This window comes from Megalops cyprinoides, chromosome 9 (genome assembly GCF_013368585.1).
Source record: "Megalops cyprinoides isolate fMegCyp1 chromosome 9, fMegCyp1.pri, whole genome shotgun sequence".
Lineage (NCBI taxonomy): Eukaryota > Metazoa > Chordata > Actinopteri > Elopiformes > Megalopidae > Megalops > Megalops cyprinoides.
This window is the reverse complement of record NC_050591.1, coordinates 31410719-31435033: the sequence shown is the minus strand read 5'-3', so window position 1 is coordinate 31435033 and position 24315 is coordinate 31410719. Positions and strand designations below refer to the sequence as shown.

The following is a 24315-nucleotide window of genomic DNA, read 5'->3' as shown; positions in this document are numbered from 1 at the left end:
GTAATGGCATGGGGAAAAAAAAAGTGTTTTTATTTGTGCGTTTTTTGTACTTGCGTTCACATGTAAACAAGCTCACACAAGTGCTAAGTATCCTGATCTGCTCTCTAAATGCCTTTATGTACAAACAGGTAGGAATTCATCTGTCTGCTGGAGTTGAGCATGCATTCATGGCGTCTGGCCTTTGCTTGATTCCCTGACACTGATCATAAATCATCATAAACATGGCACTGAAGGAGATTGACAAAGTGAGGCTGAACGAAGCCGTGATCCAGAGAGATATGGACAGAAAGCTAGGCCTGCCTCTAACATGGAGCACATATACAAAACACACATCTCTCTCTCTCTGGTCTGACATGAACACACACACACACACACACACACACGCAACGCACACACATACTTTCTCACACACACGCACACAAGAACACACATGGATGCAGGTGCACACAAACACAAACACAAACACACATACACAGACACGCACACACACACATGCACACACACACATGCACACACAGACGTGCACACACACACACATGCACACACACACGCACGCACACACACACACACACACACACACACAGCCTGCCATTACACCACAGGACCTCGGTAAAGGAGCGTTGGCGCGGTGGCTGTGGCGGTCGAGATAACGGCCCCGGCGCTGTACAGCCGGCACCGGTCGGCATGTGTTCCAAACCCGCGCTCTGAAAGCAGCGCATTAAAGGATCAGCTGCAGGAAGCCCGTGTTGGAAAAGTAGGAAATGAGAAATAAAAGGATGGAGAAAGGGCCGTTCTGGTCTAATTGAGTCCTTTGGGCCGCGGCCCCACTGATCAGAGACTTGTTACAGGAATCCGGTTTCATGGTTTCCTAACAATGGGATTTGTGAAAAGGGATTTGTAGTCCGCCGGGACTGCCGCCTAACCTCTCTGTGATTCTGTGTGATATTTATTCTCCTTTGTTTTCCTTCCCTTTTGTTTTTTTTTCTCTCTCTGTTTTCAATCCAATTTCAACGGTCAATAGATACTAGTGGGTGTGTTCTGGAGGTGGAGAGCATGTGGTAGTGTGCGTGTGTGTGTGTGTGTGTGTGTGTGAGTGTGTGTCTTTGCCTGTGCACATATAACTATATCTTGGGCTGATTCAAAAGAAGTGAGTGTGTTTGTGTGTGTGAGTGTGTGTGTATGTATGTAAATATGTACATGTGTGCTTGTGTTGCACACAATGTGTTGCATAAGAGTATGAGAGTCACACAAATATGCACAAAAAATGAAATAAAATGGTAATGGGGATTCAATGGCTGTCAGAACAAAAACTACCACTCTGTCTGAGAGGTCAGATCCGGGTCCCGGCTCTACCCCAGGGCCCTGGGACCGGGCCAACACCCCGAGCAGGGGCTCTGACAGCTGGGGGTCAGGGTGATGGACGTGCCTAAATCACTGTGGGACAGAAGCTTCTTATGACCTCCTTATCATAAAAACATCTGAGGAGGATGTGTGTCTTACATGGCTTACTCACAGCTTACACTTAAAGCACAATGCACTCTGGGTATTAGCATGCATTGTGCATCAAGTACATCGCTCATGGGTACAAGATCAGTGTGGAGCAACACCAGTAGCTCAGCAATGCTAGTAAGACATAAAATGAAAATTTGAGACGGCCTTTGTTCTAACTAGATTTATAAGTTCCACCCAAGGTTTGAACCAGCAAACTACTACTTCCTGACTCCACGCTTCCCCCAAACATCTGCAGACCACGCACACTGCCTGCCTGGCATCAGCGAAATCCCTCGGTCTGACAAGGCGGCAGCTTCATAAAGCAATGAATCTTCCTTTAAGTGTTTTCTGAAATGCCTTTGCATGTGAAACAAGACAATAAACAGATGGCTTCGAGCACGAGGAGCGTGATGAGCGCGACGCTTTTCCTGGCAGTGACAGAGAGATGGGGCCCTGCCTTTACCGCTCCTCGCAAAGTCTTTCAATCATTTTTTTCCCCGCTCCCTTGTCTTTCTGCATTTATAGGAAGGCCAGAAAGTGCCACGTGAGGGGGGGGGGGGGGGGGGGGGGGGGGGGGGGGTGAGGGGGGGCGCAGCAGCGGCAAGAGACGACAAACGGGCAATCGGCGACGTTGGGTGAAGTGCGGTCCCCATGCGGAGCAGGTTAAGCATAAAGCGGTCGCCGTCGCCCTGGCGATATCAGTAACCTGCGGGGCTCAGATCAGCCGGAGGCTGGCACACACGCACGCAGGCACACACACACACGCACACACACTCCATGGGAGCTTGAGGCACTCGAGTGTTGCAGTTCATATATTAAAGGGGAGAGCAAAGACGGGGACGTGTCTGAGCAAACACAACAAGCAAACACATGAAAGGCGGCCAGGAGATAATCAGTCACTGTTACATATGCAGTGGTGGGGGGGGACCGGGGGGGGGTGAGGAGAGAGGGGAGAGGATGAGGAGAGAGGGGGAGAGAGAGAGAGAGGAGGGCGAGAGAGGACAGAGAGGATGAGAGGGGGGGAGAATAGAACAGAATAGAGCAGGACAGAGCAGAACCTAGAACATCGGTTCTGAGTATAGAATACAAATAGAACAGAATCACACTTGTCCACTTGCTGTGGGAAAAACAATCCATAAAAATAGGTGAGGTGGGAGGGAGGAGGAGAGAGGCTGGGGAGAACAGAATACAATTGCAAAGTTTTTGTCCATTTTTTTGAGATTTCAGCACAACAGGTGCAGGGGGCAGAGGAGTCAGCAGGATGAGGACTAGAAAGAGATGCTAGAGAAGAAAGGCTCAGAGAGGGCATGGAGCAGGAAGGAGAACAGCGCAGGAGAGAGCATATTGGGGGAAGGAGCTTGGGAGAAGAAGAAAGTGTGGTACTGTAAGAGACCCATCCCACATGGCCTCCTCAGCTGTCTGGCTGTATCCCAGAATTCAGTGTAGCCTATATGCATGCCCTGCATGGGGGAGAGACCGCATGACCCGGATTTAGAGGAGAGGGGGATGTACAGGACCCACCTGACTCCATAATAGGGCTTGTTACACTTGTTTTTTTTTTCAGAAACAGACAGAAAAGAAAAGAAGAGACACAAAGAGCAGTCAGCCTCTTGGCGGGACGTTCCTTAATGAGATCCTGACACGCGGTTGTGGGACAAAGCAGTCAGCTGCACGGACACCTCGTTATACCGCTCCCCGCCGGCCCGGCTCGGCCAGGGGCAAGCGCCACACCCCCCACCCCCTGCCCCACTAAAACGCTGCGGCGGAGATGAGCGGGCTACGGGTATGAGGCTTTGAGCGCCGTAAAACACACCTGTTCAGAGCGCACCTGTCACCAGCCTGCCGCTCTTCTGCGGAGCCACAGATCGGGGGGTTCCAGCAGGAACAGGCGCATTCATATCGGCTCTACAAACGCAGGTCACGCCTGGCTTGTCGGGGTGTCACGCTCATTGTGAAATGATTGTGAGGGGCCAGGGGATCAGGAGGGGTTTCGGAGGGAGGGGGCTGTGGTTCACCAAGGCAAGACAAACGCCACACTCCTCTGTCTTACCCCTCTACCCCTTCAAAAAATGCCCTCCCTCCGGTCCAGAGGAGAGGCCAAGGACGGGGACACAGATGATGCTGCTAAAGCTGAAAGGCATGTTTTGGGAGGGGGGAGCAGGGGGTGTGAGAGAAAACGGGGCATGGGGGTCCCCTGGTCGGCCAGCGTCTCGGCTGCAGACATGTGTGGAGCGGTGGCGATGTGACATGCTATGAGCGTGACGACAGGGAGGGGTCAGGGAGACGCGCCCCGATTTCCACACCGCCTGTCACTGTGACTGTCACTGTCACTCATCCCAGCCAGCTGGCAGGAGCCACTCTGGCAGGACCAGCCAATCCACGCACTACAGCACCATGATCAATAATACAATTATCAGCTCCAGCAGCAGCAGCAGCAGCAGCAACGGCACAAACAGCAGAACTGGCAGCGGCAAGTCATGCACTTCTGCTAAGATTCAATTAGATCTTTCTTTTGCATGGTGTAAGTGCCGCTATCGCAACCCAGGGTTAATCTCTGTCTCCGGGCAATGTCATTGTACCCCTCCACCCAGCCAACCGCAGAACTCGGCTCACGCAATTAACCAGTTAGAAGCTGCTAATTAACTCCACCGTTTGCCCGTTCACCTCGGGACATTGGGATCCTGAATGTGCTCGGTGCATAGTGAAAACCGCATAAATAACTGCAGAGTGGTTCAGATCGACCCAGATCATATCACACCACCCCGGGGGGGAGCGTCAGCCAGTCTCAGGCTCCACGACACATGACTCGCATGAATGAGAGGAAGGAGGCTCTGATCTGACCTGTTTGAATTTAATTTGCTCAAGTTTTGAGTTGAGGATCTTTTCTGGAGAGGATGTGCTGTTATTAACCTGTCAGAGACACTGGGCAATAACACTGATGTTTTAACAGGAGCTCCCCGTGCTCCTCACACACGCAAACGAATGCATGCAAGTGCTCACCAAGACTCCCGCATCCAACGCAACAGCCAATAAAACAAACTGCATTAACAGGGCTATAATTTTGAAAAAAAGAGGCCCAATTTTGACAGTAATGAAGATGAGCTGTTTCAGGAAACCGCCACAATTAGGAGAATGTGCCAGTGAGGAGCTCGAGATGTTCTGACTTGCCACGTTTCCCCTCGTCTCAGCGAGGCTGGATGTTAGCACTAGACTAATTTGCAGATACTTTAAAATAACAAGACGCATCTGAAATAGCGGGAGCTGCAACCTTAAATCACCTACTCTGCCCCTGCCCTTACCAAAGGCGCTAAATTATCCGCAAACTGTGATGTTTTTTTTGCATTTTCCCACAGTAGGTTCTCCAAAGGGCCTCGTGCCGCTCCTTTGCTGTGACCAGAGGAGTGTCCCGCTAGGACAGCGAGTGGGGTTAGCACTTAGCCTACTTTTAGTTAGCCTACAATTAAATATGCAGGAGTTAGCGCCGGTTGCTCGAGAGGTGAAAGTAATCTCTCTTCAGCCCCACACAGGCATGTGCAATGAAACGAAGCACGCAGGAGCTATTTGAATGCACAGTGAAAACGCACACACCCTCCTGGCTGCGGGTAACGCGGCAGCCATTAGCAGAGAGGATGCCGCAGGAGACGACCAATCACTCACGCCGGCGCTGCCGCCGCCCACCGATCCATCAAACCCCCGCGTCTCTACCCCGTCAGCCGGGCCGGGCCCATGCGTCACTGTCCCCCCGCTTGCCGCTGGCGCACCGGGGTTTTTTAATCTGCACACCCCCCCCCCCCCCCTTGAACCCCCCCGCTCCCCCATCACACGGTCCTGACCGCTCTGCTTTACTGTGGGGAAAGGTCACCTCCTTCCAATTAGCGCATCATCAAAGCTCCACGCGGCGCTCCCGGTCCCACCGCTGCCGGAACAGGCGATAAATCCGGGCCGACACGCCCAAACCAACAGAGCCCCGCCCCTGATGAGCTACAGAGAGGAAGGGGCTGCAGGGAGAACAAAGAAATGGCAGAACAAGGGGGGAGATACCTGTGCATATGAGTGACATCCCATTGCATCGGACAGTCCAACAATCAGCTCCACATTATAGACACACCTAACCACAGCACACACCCCTGGCCATCGCTGGGTAGCCACCCACCAAACTGAACATCTGTAGGACAATTCTGGATGCGAAGGTCTGTAACAGTTAGGATGCCTGGAGTGGGAACATCGTGTCTGTGTCTGTGTCACTACATCTACAGAAAATTAAAAGCACAATCTTCCTGCCAAGTGACAAATCCCAACAAGGAACTTCAGCTTTGATAATTTGATATGAATGAAATGATGTAAACACAAGACAAGAATGAGCAAGCTGCCGCTCTGGGTTCTGGTGCGGGGATTTGGATCAAAGTTCTGGTCCTGGTCTGACACAGGCCTGCTGTGCCCCAGCTGTGGCTATGGGCAGGGCCCGGGACAGGGTCCGCATCCCTGACCATTGCTCCCTCTCCTGACCTCCAGCTGACCTTTACTGTCAGGGAGATAAGTGCTGCCTCGTCCCCTCCTCCATCACTGTTCCCCACCCCCCCCTTCCCTTAATGTGAGGTAGTGGGACGGCACAGACTGCAGAATTCACCAAGACAGCATTTTCTAACTTTAGGCCTAATAAATCAAAACGCATTTTAATATGGTTTTCCACTGACATGCAAAAAATCCTCCATAATAAGAGCCAAAAAGAGAGAGAAAAAGAGTCTCTCTAGCTATTCCCGCAAAGTGCCATCTGAGGAAGTGCTGTCTGATCAGGAGAAACGGAGAGAAGCAACCAGAGGAGAGGGTCAGTAAGCTTTGAGCTTCCCACGAGCTCATCCCGTCCAATTAGACGCGAGTGGCAGGTCAGCCGTGAGCTCGTGACACAACTAGACCGCGACGCTGCTCGTGACCCCGGCCTTGCCCAGCTGGGACCCCAGCCTACAGGCCAGCAAGAGAAGAGATGGCGGACTTGCAACGCCTTCAGTCCACATCACATTATAACCCTGAGACAGGATCAGCTGGACTGTGACATCACTAGCTTTTGCACCCGGCGTTCTCGGGCAGATGGTGGAGCAGGGCAGCACGGCCACTAATGCGGTGCCCCCCCCCAGCCCCTTTCCCTCCTCCCCCCACCCCTCCTTCTTATTTCCTCGGCACCCGGGCAAGAAGCGGATCTGCAGCACGCTGACTTTTCTCCTGACGCGCTGACAGAAGTGTCATGGGCGGCCAACTCCGTGACATTTGATGCTGTCAGGGGTTGCCGCGGCGACCTGGCAAATTCATTGACCTTTAGCCATGCTTATCAAAACATGCGAGGTCGGGATGGGACAGACAGGGGGTGTTGTGGGGGTGCGGGTGGGGGGGGGGGGTGTGTGTGGGGGGTTAATCCGCCAGCAGCTGCCAAGGCTGGCCCGCTCTTCTCCGCCGCACGGCGACTGGCCCGACGCCTTCCCAGAATGCACCAGAGGGGGGCTCGGCGGGCACCAGGTTGCAAGCTGTCAGGGCGCAAGTGCAGGACCTGTGATTAATGAGGATGGGGGCAGCCGCCGCCGCGCGCGCCACCACGGTGTCGACAACAACAACAACAGACCGCGCCCCCCTCCCCTCCCAGCCAGCCACTCGCGATGAGCAGGGTGTCAATAACAAACGCGTCGGCCCCTGCTCAGTGCCGCCCAACACCCTGGCAGCGTTCACCCACCCCACACCCGCGCTGGACGGGCTGTGAGGAACGACGCAGCGATCAGAGAGCACGCAGGGAGAGCTCCAAATCACACCTGCCTCTCCCCTACCTCCACCTGCCTGGAGGGGGAGGGGCGGCATGGCACAGTTAGAGAGGTTGCAGGTTCCAGTCCTCAGGTGAGCTAGCCCCGCCGCACCTTTCACAGAGAGGCACAGCATCTGAGCCTTGTCAGCAGACATCCAGTCATATAAATGACTAATAGCTTGGGCGAGACTCGCCCCATAGCGGGACGTCCTCCAAAGCACATAAATAATAATAATGAATGATATGTATTTTGGGCTCTTAGCTTGCATGACTTCAGAGTCAGCGTGGTGCCCCATTTGTCTGAGCTGGAATGGAGCGCATCCAGAGCGGGATGGGTCCCAGAGGACAGGGGGGCCGGGATGGAGGGGAGGAGGGGAGATGATGAGTGACGGGGGGGTGAGGGGGGCACCCAGTGGGGGTGCGGACCGGGGCAGCTCCTTGGCCTGTCCCACGTCTGTCACTCAACAGAGTTAATGACAGAGCTTCGTCGGTAACCCCCCCCCCACACCACTCACCCCCCCAGCTCATGTACTGTCAACCAGCTATTCACAAACAAATAGGCAAAGGAGGCTCAGAGAGAGGATGGGAGTTGTGGGGGCTGGGGGCCTGGTGGCTTGTGGATTTAGCCTGAGGTGGTGAGATGTGGGGGGGGCAGAGGGTGATAGGAATATTTATGACAATCAACACCCCTGTTGGCACCAGTGGGTGATTTGAGACGCATTTTATCCCCCCCTCCCGACCCCCCCCCCCTTCCCTCCCGACCCCCCCCTTCCCTCCTACCCTCCCCACCACCCTTAATCGTGTCAAGCGACTTATTATAGCTTATGAGAAAGGCGGCTAATTTCATTAGCGGCGAGTCATCCCTCTGCTATCTGCTCCTGCAGCCCGGAGGGGGTGGGGGGTGGGGGGTGATGGGCTGGATGGTTATCATCCACAGGCGCTCGGGTACCTGCAGTCCACCAGACAGAAGGAGGATCAGTGCTGGAACTGGAAGGAGGACAGGTGCTGAAAGGGTAGCCGTGGCGACAGTATAACCGACCAGTGTGTGATGTTATTTTTTTCTTTAGCTTATTATTACACACTTTTTTTGCAATTTTTTTCCAAAATAAATTCAGTCCCCACATAAAAATATATAAAACAAGATGGGAAAAGAATAATGGGAACCAAAAATTTTAAGACAATTACGATTTGCTATTTCTATATTTTTTATATAAAAATAAAAACATAACAATAAAAATGATGAGAAATACACAGAAAAAACTTTACTGCACTGGGGGAACAGAGATTACCTCAAATCACAGGATAACAGAGAGACAGAGCATTTATTTATTTATTCCACCGGAATCCCTTAACTTCTCACATTGGGCAGCAAAATTACATCTTCGTCAAACTGTAAGCGGAGCAGCAGACCCCCAATTAAATGTAATGAAGTACTGAGCCAACAAGGATGCAAACACACGTAGCCAATTGGTCTGCAGTGGCTGCTTTGCCAGCTTATTATTGCTTACAGTGATGCGTATTTCAGAACTTCTTAATTCCTTACAACTGAGGAAGCCAAACTTTCCCAGGGGCTGGCCTGATTATAAACCCTGCCACAGGCTAAAAGTCTAAAATAATGAGAGACTCAGCCAGCAGCCGTAACCTTCAACCTTCAGCTGCGGCTGGTAACCACCCCGTCCATCAGCCCTGAACCCAAACCGACGGCCTCGGCCGTGACTGCGATGCTACGCTAACCCACGGGTCTGATCGGTCTATTAGCACTGACCCCGGGTTCCGTTTCACCTCTTTAACAATCTTGTAATCATCTCCCTGACTATGACAGAGTCCGCTGACGGAGTGGCCGTCCCGCGCATAACCCCCCCACACCACGACGCGCCTCATCCATCCACTGGCGGCCGTAATCAGGTTATCTGCACATCTCCCTCCCCCCCGACACCCGCATAACCCTGACACCCACCCCACCCCACACATGTCACCCTTCATACATCTTTCAATTAGACAGCGCCTAACTTTATTAGCACTGTATTCCTGAGATGCTTACCGGGCTGGGGGATCACCGTTTAGTCTGTCAGCCAGAGGTCAATCAGGGGTCAGCCAGGGGTCACGCCCAGGGGTGGGGCAGAGGTTGGCCATTAAGGCCTCCTATCGCCTATCTGCGCCTCCTTTAATGGAAATGGACCTGGCTATATATCCAGAGCACCTCCCTGAGGCCATCTTGTTTTCTGTTCCACAAATCAAGACCGGACACGTAACGCTATGTATTTACTCCACATGCTCAATCTAACACGCAAGGTGGGATTAGGCAAATCCCATCACTTAATTACTGTCAGTCAGGTGAATAAAAATCCATTTATCAGGAAAATATCTGTTCTGCTCTCTATATATCCATGTTTGCCATAGCTGCCACCCCCTCCTCCCCCTCACTGATTTCCCCAACAGTTCAAGGTCAGTTTTCGACATGGGGCTCTCTGAACCCCTTGTAGAGCACCCCCTGTTCCACAAAGACCCTCGACACATTTCCATCCGTCTCTCACGCCAGCCATCTCCTCTCTTTCTCCGCTTTCATCCCCCCATTGCTGACCTTTCCTCTTGCTCTCTCCCACTGTGTCAGTGTGCAAATTCACGATCTGCATTTCCTTTGCCTTTCTCTTGTTTTCGCCCCTCCTCTCTGTCTCTCCCCTGCTCTTCCCACCCCCTTCTCTTAAGCCTCTCTCTCTCACAGAGGTCATCATGCAGAAACATGCAGGCAGTAACAGTGGATTAGGTCAATGTGAAACTATGTGGTGCTCCTGAACTCAACACACACACACACACACAAACACACACACACACACACACACACACACACACACACACACAAACACACACACACACACACACACACACACACACACACACAAACACACCCACACACACACACACACACACACACACACACACACACACACACACACACAAACACACCCACACACACACACACACACACACACACACACACACACACACACACACACACACACAAACACACCCACACACACACACACACACACACACACACACACACACACACACACACACACACACACACAAACGCACACAATCACACACACACACACACAAACACACACACACACACACACACACACACACACACACAAACACACCCACACACACATATACATATTTTTGCTGTCTTTTCGAAAAGACTATTTGAAAAGAAATGTCCTCATACCCAGCAGACATAAGCCTCAATGCAAACTAGTCACAACACAATTTGCCTCATATCAAGTGAAAACAATTAAATGAAGCAAGTATTACCTTTCAAAAACTGTGGAAAAAATGATCTGCTTTTGCTAAATTGCAACATCCAAAGATAAGGACCAATCGCAAAGAAGGAGTCTGCGCTAAATTAAAACCACGAGTCAAACAACAAGCTTTCATTCTAACCCATTTGTGTGCGCACGCACATGTGTGAGAGCATTTAAATAAAAATTTAACATTAAGCCTGCCATTACAGGCGTGTAAGTTTTCAGCGAGCGGGTCACTAATTGCATGGCTCTGCTCCGGATCCATGCGGCGCATTTCCTGCGGAGCTGTGCTGTCTCCGTCAGCGCCTGGCCGAGCATGCGACTCGCCGTGTCAGGGGCTGCAATTTATTTGTCTTTTTGAAACAAACTCCACAGGGGCCCTCACAGGCACAATAGAAAAAAAAATGGGAGTGCTTAAATTTCAAGTTTAATGTAACAGCATCGTCTGCGCGCAGCAATTAAGCTGTTCCTTACATCAAATTACGATCCCGGGGCCTAGGGTTTACTTTGCTCCTGTTGTTTTTTTGCCAATGGGCCTGTTCCACAGGCTGCCAGTAGCAGAAAGCGCCGGCAAATCCAAGCCCAGCCCAGGTTCTGTCCAATCGCCCCTAAACTGCCTGAATTCAGATACCACATCCCCTCACACACAGGCCTCACATCACCATGCTCCCTTTGTGTGACAAACGTATAGCAGAATGCCTGGCTCCAACCGGAGAGCTTTAATGTTTTCCAAGGATTCATCTAGTCAGATGAATCATGTCATCAGTCAGCCTCACACCCTTGGTGATCGCTCAGCATCGTTTGATTTAATTTCCTGCAGAGTAACGCGATCTATGTGGTTCCGAGACAAACACCCGCGATTACCACGTCACCCGGGATGATTCAGTGCCGACATTAAAATGCGGCGCTATTGTGCGATCTGATTGGCTGAATGAACCCATTGTGATGACAAAACAAACCCGAAAACAGAGCGGCTACTGTTAACGGCCCCCATTGTGGTTATGGATCGGTCCCAGAATTGCCACTTTACACACCAAAACACAAGGTTAATCCACAGCAGTCTATCCCAAGTGTCTGGAATAGCTGGGCACGGGGGAACAGTCAAATTATTGTGCTCGTAGAGAGTGCAAGTTGTAGGGTAGGGTCATTTCCAGCAGGGTAATGACAGTCTTTGAATGGAGAGAGGAGGAGAGGAGGTGAGAGGACAGGAGAGGAGGAGAGGAGAAGAGGAGGGGAGAGGAAAGGAGAGGATGTGAGGGGGGAAAAGAGGAGAGGACAGCTGAGGAGGGGTAGGAAGGGGAGTAAAAAAAAAAAAAAAACGAAGGCAGGATCCTTTTTAATCCTGTCAAAGCCCAATTACACGTCCACACTAATGAGTCTAAAAAGGAAACAATAAGATAGATAAAAAGTGTAAATATGTAATGTGCAATTCTGCAATAAACCTGAAGAAATATCTCCCCAACGGTGCATACACAATAGGACACTTTTTTTCCCAATGCAACACCACTCCAGGGTAATAGATTTGCCCTGGACAGTGTAAAGCATGGGGACCAGCAAAGAACACAGGGTAGATAAGACTCTGCTTTGCATTTCAATAGAGCGCTCTGTTTTCAGAGCGGCTGCCCTTTAGCAGCACTGCAGCTTGCGTACAAGCCTTTGTGTGTGTGTGTGTGTGTGTGTGTGTGTCAGTGGACTCTCTCCCGTCTCTCTGCCCATTGTTCGGTCTCTTCGTCGGATCTCCCTGTTGGATCTCCCCTGGTTCAGAACCCGTTAGTCATCCTGCCTGCCACATCCTCACTGAACCCACACAGAACCTGCCATGCTGAATGTGATGTCATCACCACGCTCCTGTCCCACTGGATATGATGTCATCACCGTGCACCTGTCCCCTGAGCTGATGTTGAGTCTGCTGCAGCATACGGAGGATTGTGAGAAGGCTCAGAGGATGGACACTCGAATTGAGCTCAACGTCCTGCCAGGAGAGCGGCGCGCTTTCACCTGAAGCGACCCCGCTCTGAGCACCGCTAGCCCTGAGGCAAGCTGCTCCGAACGGTGAAGCAGGTACCCTTTCACCCTGTTTCAGCTGAGGTGACCTTAAAGGGTAAACACAGTCATCAAACACGACACCGCCCTCCTCAGTGGCATCACCATCCAGTAACTAACATAGAAACACTACGTAATATGAATAATTTTACATAGCGAGAGACAGGGGACAGAGAGATAGGGAGAGACAGAGAGAGAAATAGAGACTGAGATTTGGATACAGTTTATGGGTTTTATTTATAGTGCATTTTTTATTGTATTGATTACTTGGTTGGCAAACAGCCTAACCCAGAAAAACTTGTGCAAAGTCCGGAGGTCAGAGTTCAAGTGCTTTAACAAATAGCTGTTTTTTTTTCAGAATACAGATTATCCAGAAAAAAATAACTATTTTTTTTATTTTCAACGTTGCAGCGGTGTGGTCAAAATCAGGCCCCACAGCTGTCTTGGAGATCCTGTGCTTAAAATTTAATACCTTCCCGTTCCTTTCCTGCATGGTCAGGACGTCGCCCGGATCACTTTCAAACGCCGGTGAATCCGGGGGGGGGGCTCGAGAAGGAGGAGGGAGCGGTGGGGGGGATCGGGTTACATCTTTACCCCGCAGCTGTTCAGGACCCCAATGCCCAATCGGTGTCCTTTACAATGAGCGTAACCCAAGACAAACACAATATCTGTCCGCGCTATTGAGAGATCACTACAAGTCATAACAAATTCTGACAAACCATAAGTCTGGAGGAGCCCTTGCCTGGAGGGGTGAGGCGCAGTTGCCGGGGGATGAATTTGGGGGACGGTCCCTGGACGGGAAACGTACACCGCGCCGTAGGTCACCATGTCGGTGCTCTCCGACAGCTCCTCTCTCAAAGGCGTACTTCAAAGGGGCGAAATGAGTGACGATCCGCCGAGAAAAACACCCCCCCCCCCCAAATCCTCACAGCCGCCACAGTGTCAAGTGCGGCCTGTTCTGTACTGTGTGCGGGTCAGCTTGCTTACCCAGAAACCACATAGCCGCCATAGTGTCAAACGCAGCCTATCCTGTAGTGTGCCGGGGTCAGCGTGCTTGGGCAGAGCATATGCAGCCACCACAGTGTCGAACGCTCTCTGTTCTGTAGTATGAGGAGGTCAGCATGCCTACCCAGAGCATATACAGCTGTAATAGTGTTGAATGAGGTCTGTTCTGTAGTACGAGGTTAACATGTTTACCCACAGTGCACACAGCCGCCATAGTGTTGAACGCACTCTGCTCTGTAGCAGGCGGGGGTCAGCGTGCCTGCCCGGCGCGGAGCTGTTTATGCGCTGCAGTTGCTGGACTCGGGGACGGATGGCGCGCTACAGATTACCCTGATCGGCGAATGGAATGTAAACGCTCCGAGAGTCCCGGCTCCCCGCCGAGACGAAACATTCCACATGATCCACGAGGGGCAGAGATGTCAGCAGACCTGTCCTGACCCCGCTGTCTGTGTGGCCATGTGGGAGCGGGCGTGTATGTGTGCGTGTATGTGTGCGGATATCTGTGTGTGTGCGTGTATGTGTGCGGGTATCTGTGTGTGTGCGTGTATGTGTGCGAGTATCTGTGTGTGTGCGTGTATGTGTGTGAGTATCTGTGTGTATATGTGTGTGTATGTGTGTGCATGTGTGTGTGTGTGTTGAGCGTATTTGTATATCTGTGTGTGTGTGCGTGTGTATGTGTGTGTGTTGAGTGTATTTGTATATCTGTGTGTATATGTGTGTGTATGTGTGTGCGTGTGTGTGTGTGTGTTGAGCGTATTTGTATATCTGTGTGTGTTGAGTGTATTTGTATATCTGTGTGTGTGCGTGTGTGTATGTGTGTGTGTTGAGTGTATTTGTATATCTGTGTGTGTGTGTGTGTGTGTGTGTGTGTGCGTGTGCGTGTGTTTTGAGTGTATTTGTATATCTGTCTGTGTGTGTGTGTGTATGTGTGTGTGTATTCGGGGGTTGGTCTGTGAGGAACTATCCATCAAGCAGCTGAAGTCCACAGCTGGTTTTAACCCAGCAAAGCAATAAGAAGGGGCCATAATCACCGTGGCCTCATCCTGGCTGTCTCTCCCACAGTGTGCAGAGAGGCTGCAGGTGCCTGAACTGCGGCCACCACGCTGCAACAACACCACCATTCACCAGCACAGGGAATCAATTTCACCTCCCCTCTCCTGCCGCACCGGGCCTCCACCCCCCCCCCCCCCACCTCAACACGTGATGGATTACAGGCGCTGGTGGAGTCCCGGGGGGCCCCACAGAGGGGTCCCGGCGGTGAGGGGTCAGGGGAGGGTCTGGGCCACGGGCGGGACAGGTTTATCGGGGTGGCGGGGGGGGACACACACCAGAGGAGTGGGTTAAGGAATTACTACTGACAGAGATCCGGGTGGGATGGGGGGGAGGTAAGGGTTCTTCAGGGGTCAGCGGATTCAATCCCGCCTGGACACACTGGTGGCCGCAGTTCTGACGGGACATGATTTGGGGTTGGACATTTCTATTAATATTATTATTACTCACTTGTGTGGTGGGCCCCGCCGAGGAGAACGAAATGAAAGATGTCAATTGTGTCGCACACCGTAGCTGCCGAGCTTCTACCGTTCTTCGTCCACACTATGAAGCCGACCAGCCATTTTCAATTATGTTTTTCTCCTGGATAACATAGCTAGCTGTGAAGCACCATTCCACACCTGTTCCTGGCCAGCTACCTGCATAGTGTGGATGTTCCATAGGTTCAAACGCTGTTTTAAACTGCCAAACACAATTCCAAAAGACAAATGCTTGTTCTGTAGGGCTATGTTTTCTCGCTTTTCCCCTCTCTCTTCATCTCTCTCCCTCAAACACACACACACACACAAAGAGGAGTGAAGTACTCGGGGTGGCGGCACTGCTCAGAGGCACCCCGGAAAGCGGGGGCCTTCCGAACTCTCCTCATGCTAAAGCAGATCAATAGTCAGCCTGAAGGTCTTCAATTATTCACAGCCAGCTCTGCATCTCAAATTGCTCACATCAGAGGAGGGGACAGGCTGAAGGGAGAGGAGAGGAGGGGGCAGACGGTCAGACGGACACGCGGGGGGTGCGCACCGGACCTGCGGGAGTCTGCCTCGCTCCGGCTGGAGATGGCGGCCCAGGGGGTGCATATCACACCTGTGTGTGAGCGCAGGTGGCTACACTGGTGTGTGCGACGGGGGGGGGGTCACAGAGACAGAGGGAGAAGCCCGCATCGTCAAACCGGGGAGGCCATCAATAACAGCCAGCGAGAGAGGGTGGCGGGGGAGTCGGTGGGGGAGGAAAAAAGTAAACACAACAAAACACGGGGAGACGGGTGCTTCATCTTGCCGGCGCTAATGGCGGCGGGAAGAGGCTGGCTCAGCACCCTCACTCCGCTGCTCTGACAGCTCACTCGGCCGCCGTCGGGCGCCTGTCGGCAGCGGTGACGGAGCGCAGGGCACCGTGTGTTTATTCACACTTGTTTAATCCCGTTTTTACACTCCACCTCTCCGCCTTGAGGGACGCCCGGGAGAGGGGAGATGGATGCAGGGATGCTGAGGAACGGAGGGGGGGTCACGGGGTCATGCCTCGCCTGGATCTCATTAAGCAAGGCACCCCTCGCCCCCCCCCCCCCCCCCACAAGCGCCCCGCTCTCCGTCTCTGTCTCCCCCGCTCCTTCCCAGGTTCTGTTTCTCCTGTCACCCCGCTGTCCGTGCGGACGCCCCCGGGCCAGGTGTGCCGATGATCTCGGCGGCGCAGAGTGACCATATTTCATGCCATGGAAACGGGAGGTCAGAGACCACGAGGACACGTGGAGTCTGTTCCGCCCTCAAATTCTGGGAACCGTCAAGGCGTGCTTGACGTCTTCTGATTCCGATTGGTGGCTGCGTCGCTATGGTGGCCGAAGGTCAGAGTGGGGATGGGGCCGCACCTGAATTTCAGGACCGGGGAGGGCAGAGGGGCGCGGGGGGGAGTGATTTATCTACTCCCTGATTCGCCTCCTCTGCATTTCTTCCCATCTCTGTGGCAGACTCGTTTCTGGACGCATTGTTTGGAATGGAAGATGGATGAGGAGGAGGAGATGGGCCCTACCCCACGGCTGGGACAAACACACACTCAGATGGTAAATAAACCCGTAATTTGCGACAGCCATCTTCCCAGCCGCTCGGGCCGCCCTCTATGATTGGTGGAATGGATAAGCCGGCCTTCTGCGTGGCTGTGTGTCACTCTGGCAGTGAGGGGAGACAGCGGGGGGCGTCTGTGTTCGGAGCAGAAGATAAGGCCAGCTCCGTGTGGAGGTGAGCTGCACTCTGCACCGCCGATATAACGCTCTGACATGTCCAATCAGGGTTTTTTATGCACCCTATCAGGAGCAGATGCTCCTCTCCCGCTGTCCCGCGCTCCACACCCCTCTTATCGGCCGGCCGCATTCCGCACCCCCACGTCGCCCGCATTCCTGCATCCCTCCGAGGTGAGCTTAATCACTTTCACCGGGAAAACTGCGCAGTGCGCACCAGAATACCACACCCTGAAATATCCCAGCATCCTCAGCACCTGACTACAGACACACCACGCCACATGACAGACATATAGACCACATGAAGTAACACACAGACACAGACACAAACATGTAGACACACACACACACACACACACACACACACACACACACACGCCAGGTTACAGAACAGCTCCGCACCTGGCCGGGATGACGAGGCCGGTTGCGCTCTCTCTCCCTCACGCCGGACACACCAGGAACAGCTTGAGGCTCCGCTCCCACGCCCGCGCTCCCAGCTTCATTTTTCTGCTAATTACCTTGTTGTACGAGCACCAAATGCTACCTAACGATTTGCTTAATTGCAGAAGTGGCGCATTAGACGATATCAAAGGACCTTTTAAAAGTCATCCAATCCCGTTCCGAGCGGCATTTAGCGCGAGCCCGAGACATCTGTTTCAGTCCTGTGTCATTTGCATTTTTTAAAGGTTACGTGGCGAATGAGGCAGCGAGGAGTCGTCCCCCTCCTTGAACTTCTTCACCTCTATTTTTCTTAACAGACCATGAAACACACTCTTTCTCAAACACACACACGCGTGTGCACATACATACACATGCACGTGCACACACACGACAAACAACATCTGAGCCACGCACAATTAAAGGAACATTGTTTCCCTTGCGTATATCCCACCGCCATATAGAGTCTAAATAAATATGAACGCATTAGCATTTTCTACTTGACTTGCCGCCCTCAGCAAGTATTGTCACTTAATGAACAGACTGTGTTCACAGAGATGCCCCTGGCCTGCACATCCCTCACTGAAGTCTGCCTGCTATGGTATGTCTTTAGGCATGTAATGGTAACCTGACATACCCAGCAGTCCCTGAGCAGTCTTTCTGTTTCCCAAGCTGTCCCATATAAATCAAAAATGCAGTGGCAGCGGGGAAAAATAGCACAGAAACATTGTGAAATACAACCCCTCTCACTTCCTGTCACATGACCCCTGGTGCCGTCACCTCTGCGCCTCTCTGCCGTTCGTCACTCAACGCGACCCACACATCACAGGGGCATCCGTATTTATCCCCACTGTGCATCTGCTCACTTATTTATTAACACAGGTGGGGCCTCTCAAGGAGCTAAACTCGGCCACATCCACGCAATCTGTCCTCTATAAATAATGCAGGGCTCTTCCCAGAGTCCCCCCCCCACCCCTCCAACCCCCCGTTCATATCTAGGCGGGGTCCCGCCCAGCTTGGTGTCCGGCGACTGGTAACCCGCATCAGCCACTTGGACGCTGAGTTCAATCTGTTTCTAAGCTGCAATTCAATTATCACACTGGGATTCTGCTCACTCATTCATACGGGTGAGGAGGGGTGGTGTCCAAGAAAAAAAGGGGGGGGGACTGAAGGACACATAGATTAAATACAACCACTGGCAATTAAAGATGACCACCGCCAATACCGCGACCCCCAGTGCTTGCACTGCTGCTGCACCTGTAACTGTTAACTTTAGGATTGCTTTCTCTACTACTGATGCAACCTCTGGCAATGCCAGCCGTGCTCATAGGAGTATTCGTCTGTATTGTGATTGCGGGGAGAAGCCAGGCTCATCTCTGATTCTGCCTACAGCTGGCTGCTCTCACCACCCAGACAGCAGAAAGCCGAAAGCTCAAAGGAATATTCTACATTTTCCATCAGCATCTCACCATATTTTCCATCATATTAATACTCATACCCCCCCCCCCCTTCCCCTTCTTTCACTCCACTTTATCCCCTATCCTGGTAACCTCTGACCTTTGACCCTTCACCTCGCAGGCACTAAAGCATTCAACACCTCATTTAAACCCCCCCCGGCAGCAAAGGAGGGGAAGAGCAGAAGAGTGGAAAAAAATAAAAGAATAATCTAGAGACTTCATCAATTTTTCATGAATTTTCATTTAGGCTCGGAGACCCCTCTTACAGCGATCGATAGATCAAGCTGCTGTCACACAGTTAGCACCTGGGGGCTGCACAGCGGCTCTGGGGAGGGACTGAGACGAGATCAGAGGCAGTTGGCCACGGCAACAACCCCTCCCATTCTCCTCACACCCCCCTCCACCCCTCCCATCGCTGACCCTCATGCACATAATTGCTGCAAAGAAGCAGTGCCATTCTCCCACCACAACTAAACTGTAATCCGGCCTCCACTTCTGTCTTCTGCCTCACCCCCCCTCCCCAAAAAAAAACACACTAAACTCTGACTCTCCAGGTCCTGGAAAGAGCAAGGAAGTTCCCGCAAATCGATTCTGTGAATCTCTTTTTTAATACTTACCGTCTTTTTTCTTCCCCCTTCAGGACGCTTCTATTTTCATAACAATGCATAAGAAAGCGCGGGGGTTATTGATCACTGGAGGGACAGACTTCATGAAAGCCGCTCGCCTAAGCGGCCCGGACCCCAGCCGAATCCCTGGCGGCCTCAGTCCAATACCGTTTTGCTTCTAATGACCTGAAAGCTGGCAGCCCCACTTGCTGCCGCCCTGCTCACCGCCGCCCTGCTTGCACCAGGAAAGGGTCCCGCACAAGTTCCGGAACGGACCGAAAAAGCAAAAAAAAAAAAGAGTGCCCATGGCCAGGAGCAGCTAGGGAAAGAGGCAGCTATAGGCACTGACAGAGCAATCTCAGTCTACACCACAGATATTCACTCTACATTCATTCAAAGGCAGAATTTTTAAATTTTTTTGTAATAATGGTTAGACTCTATATGTAGTAACAAAATGCGGCACCGTATATTGTAACTGAATATTATTTTACTGGCTGCTGACAATTTTGTGTTTTATGAGCATTACAAGTTTTATGGGCGCTGAAGTCATTTTTTCCCATTTAGATGTTGAGACAGTTGAATCGAACGGAGGCTCTGCTAACATTCCCTGAATATTTACACAGGATCAGCGTTTGGCTTTCCCAGGATATTCCCGGAACGTTCCGTCAGCCTGCCTCTCCCATGACGTGCGGCGGTGGCCTCTGAGTGGCCCCAGGTGACGTCCCCTTCGGCCTCGCCATGGGAACGGCTGTGGGAAGGGGGCCGGGTCAGCACGGCGACCTGGCCAGCTCAGTTTCAAAGGTAAGGCGATCGGTGGGTCAGGTGCAGCTCGTCACCCCCCCACCACCACCACCACCCCACGCCCCCCTGGCCGACCCCTGCACACCCGTGTCAGGTGTCCTCCTTTTTTTCATCTGCACCCGTCGCTCCCATTCATCCCTCCTTTTATTATTCCTGCCCCCTCCCCCCCGCCTGGGGGCCGACCAGGCTCGTTAAACACACCACCAAGACGCCCAGCCACCAAAAAAAACATACACCAGAAAAAATCAGCCCTCGCCAAAATACTGTTTTATGCTGCTGCCAAGACAAAATTACCCCCATTTCTTCAAGCATGGCTAAGATCATATCACCCCCCTCCAAAATACACAAAAATATTACAGACAATATCACCATTCAAAATACAGTAACCACTCTTATGTTAAACAGACTTCTCTCTTTCCTACTACAGTACAATTAACACTGTTTAAAAAGACTCCATTCTCCTCCATCTACTACACTACAGTTACCACTTTTGAACAGATTCTATTTTCCTCTGTCTACTACATTATATACTACATTATATTTACTACTGTCAAACAATCTATTCCCCTGTATCTGCTAGAGTACAGTTACCACTGTTAGACTCCACTCTCCTCTCTCTTCTACATTACCGTTACCACTTTTAAGCGGACTTCATCCTCACCTTTCCACTTCACTACATTAACCGCTGTTAAACGGACTCCACTCTCCTCTATCCGCTACAGTACAGCTACCACGGTTAAACAGACTCCGTCCTCCTCCTCCCGCCTGCAGCCCGGGCCGTGTCACGAGGAAACGAAACACGCACCCCAGCTATGTCACCCGTTTGTGTTTGCGGGGCCTTACGGGGAAGTAAACAGCCAGGAAACAACCAAAGTGCTCTCAAGCGTCACGGAAACAAACTCTATTTAAAGAGTCTAATCAGCCGTCCCTGTTCCGAGGGCCCCGCGATTTCGTCTGAATATTGTTTATTTCAGGCAGCGACATTTCCCGTCATTCAGGGGAGTGAAATTGCACCCTCAAGTAATGAAATTATTAACTAGAGAGCACAGCGACGGCGTGAAATAACTGCATGCCCCACCTTCCTCTTCTTCTGTGGTCATAAACCCAGTCATTCCACGCTTAGACCAAGTGACTCTGAGCAAACTAACAACCCTAAAGCCCCTGTTTCTCACCTGGTGACTTAATAGCATATTATGCTCAATAACAGTATACTCTACATGAAGTATGCCACTCACAAAGAAAACTGACTGACAGATGGTTTTGTTCACATTTTGTCTGTGAGGAAAATGAGAGAAGTTAAGAAAAAAGGGCGGGACTCACATGCCACTTCCAGCGACGCATTGCGGCTGACCGCCTCCCCCAGGTAGTTGCGGGCGACGCAGACGTAGCTGCCCTCGTCCGGCTTGCTGCGACGGCCGTGGACGATGCGCAGGAAGAAGAGGGAGCCGCTGGGCAGCAGCATGCGGTGCGAGCGGGGGTCGTCTTTGTCCGTCTCCACCCGCTCCCCGTCCTTGTACCACTCCACGGTCGGGGTGGGCCGCCCCTCCGCCTTGCAGTTGAGGGTGGCCGGCTCCCCCTTGGACACGATCAGGTCGGAGGGGTGCTCCACGATCCGGGGCGCGGAGTCCTCCTGGCGCATACGCGATCCTGGGGACATAGCGGAGGGGGGGAGAGAGATTAGGAGTGACACCCTAAATTACACTTCATCATTCCCCTGTGTGCCCAGTCTGCCACTCGCACACCTTCTCCCTGGTAACTGACACTTTCACCTTTTTGGAAAAGTAAATCTCATCCCTGAGAGTACAGATGACACTGACATGGTTGCCTGTTATTTTTAAAAAGGTGTGTGTGTGTGTCTCTGCTGCCCTCAGCCTGCCCCTGTCTGTTCGACCGCTCACAACCCATCCACAGTTGACAAGCAGGTACCACCTGCCTTGGCAACCCACACAGATAGCTTTAACACACACATTTGGCCATCTGGCCCTCTCCAACAAGTCTGCAGAGAACTGTGGGTAATTGGACCCAAAGGTGTGAGAGACAGGAGATACCTTATAGACGAATTTCCCCAGAACTCAATATCTGCTTGCGCACACACTCTCAGAACCAGCTGAATGAAGTCCTAAACAGCAGCTAAGGAGATTATTTAAGGTGCAGTGTTTACGGACACACCATTCAAAGGGGCTGCTCTTCTTGAAGGCCTTCCTGCCTCATCATCCTCCGTCCTCTGTGAAAATTAAGCAGCCTCGCTCTGTGTGAAAATGCTAATCCGCAGCAGCTCCCAGCATCAGACGTGTCTTTTATGTGCCGGGTGACGCTTCTGCCGCAATGCAAGTCTGGCGGTTATGATAATGCCCCCCTCTGTGAAAGTGCGCCGCGCGTCTCTGGCCGTGTCTTCCACCAGGAGATAAGAGACGCGAGCCCCGGCTCCGAATTTACATCACTGAGGCTCCGGGGATACAAAAGACAATAGAGCTCGATCCACGCAGCCAACAAGCGCGCAGCCAAACAGAGCTGGCCTTTGCAGGACCTGTTCTGCCCGTTTCCCATAATCCTAGCATCCTCAGAATTTCCTCATCTCTCCCCGCACCTCATACTATAAGCATGTACGCAAAAGTCAGAGTGCCGGTCTGCACTCTCCTGCTCTTTGCAAGGTTTGTTTCTGCTCCTCTTTAAAGCCACTAAAAATTCTAAGTGGCAGTTGGATCCAAAAAAATGACCTGTCTGACTTTTGTGGAGCGATCGATTCTGAATCAAGCACATGGTCCGTTGCCTGTGAAAGACATTACTCCACCCAGGGCTAAGGTTTGGTAACAAGCCAAACACACCGTGGTTGCCTTCTTCGGATCAATACTGTGCAGATTCTCCACAAATTCACTTATCGTTACATAATGTGGCTAGCTTGTCCTATTCACAGTTTTAGCTAAATTAACCCATGCGTATAATATAAAGATCTGCTCAGTATTGAATCAGAAATTACATTGGCTAAGAAATGTCATCCCTACTTATGAGCTGTAGAATGGTAATAGGATATGATATGAGGTTATTTTCAAGAGATTCAGAGTAAAAATGTGCATGTTAGTAAACTACATCACCCAGGGTCCTTTGCAGCACACTTATTCCATGAAATGCATTTAGACTTCCATGCTGTTTATTGAACTGGGAGCACTGAGATCAATTTGCAGCTTGAAAAATACAGGCTGTCTTATAGGAAGGAACAGCATAATTAACTGTAGTCTTTGGTGCAGTGCTCCTATGATGTTTTCTGCCATGGAGAACAGATCTACAGTCAAAATCAGAGGTAGACACTGGAAAAGAGTGATGTTCCCTCCTACATGGTAATCAGAGCGACCCTTTCCTCTCCTTCCCCCGTGAACACTTCTCAAACTGAAATCCATCTAAGACATACCACCAATTGTGGGAGTTTAGACTATTAGTTAACAACTCAACATACATCTCCTACAATATTCCTACAGTCCTGACAGTTGTACACAAAACCTTACTGAACTCCTTTATTAGAAAACAGTTCAATATTCTCACCGGCCTGTGGGTCAGAGAGGGCCAGCTGGTCCTCTTTGCTGATTACAACCAGCCAAATCCGACGCCTCTACAACTGACGCCTCACCCCCAGCCCCCCGCCCCCAACCCCCTGTAATTATTAACCTCCATTATCCTGACCTGGTGCCCATACAAACAACATGGCAAGCTTCAAAGAGCCCTCAGTGCCACCCGTGAGGGCAGCTGGCAGAATCCTCTTCCAAAAGCAGCTGCTCCATCGTCAGGGTAGCGGGTGGGAGCCGTTGCCGAGTGCGAGAACGCCGTTCAAGTGCCCTTTCCCTGCGCCGCACACCAGAGATTTCATTCAGAGATCTGAACAAGCGGCGGCATAATTGCCATTTCTGTTATCGTTTTCTCACGACGCCGGAACAAACGGGTGTGTAATTGTTACACGTTATAAGGAACACCAGCATGTCGCCTCTGCTATAACTGGTTAAAAGTCCCTGGTCTCACCCCGTCGGCCGCGTGCTCATGCTTATGACCTGGAAGTGTCAGAATGGATTCATCTTTCTATAAATGTGCTTGGCAGGATCTTATGACAGTAAGACCAAAAATGATT

At 51.6% G+C, this 24315-nt stretch overlaps 1 protein-coding gene across 9 annotated transcripts in view; it reads right to left on the bottom strand.

Annotated features, from left to right (window-relative positions):
• Nucleotides 1–24315, bottom strand: part of robo2 (roundabout, axon guidance receptor, homolog 2 (Drosophila)) — a 399514-nt gene that overhangs the window by 170865 nt on the left and 204334 nt on the right. For all 9 annotated transcript variants that reach the window (XM_036536231.1, XM_036536226.1, XM_036536232.1 and 6 more), the window contains exon 2: nt 21522–21848. In XM_036536231.1, the coding sequence (XP_036392124.1) occupies nt 21522–21840 (319 nt within the window). In that variant the 5' untranslated portion in view covers nt 21841–21848. The remainder of the gene's footprint in view (nt 1–21521; nt 21849–24315) is intronic.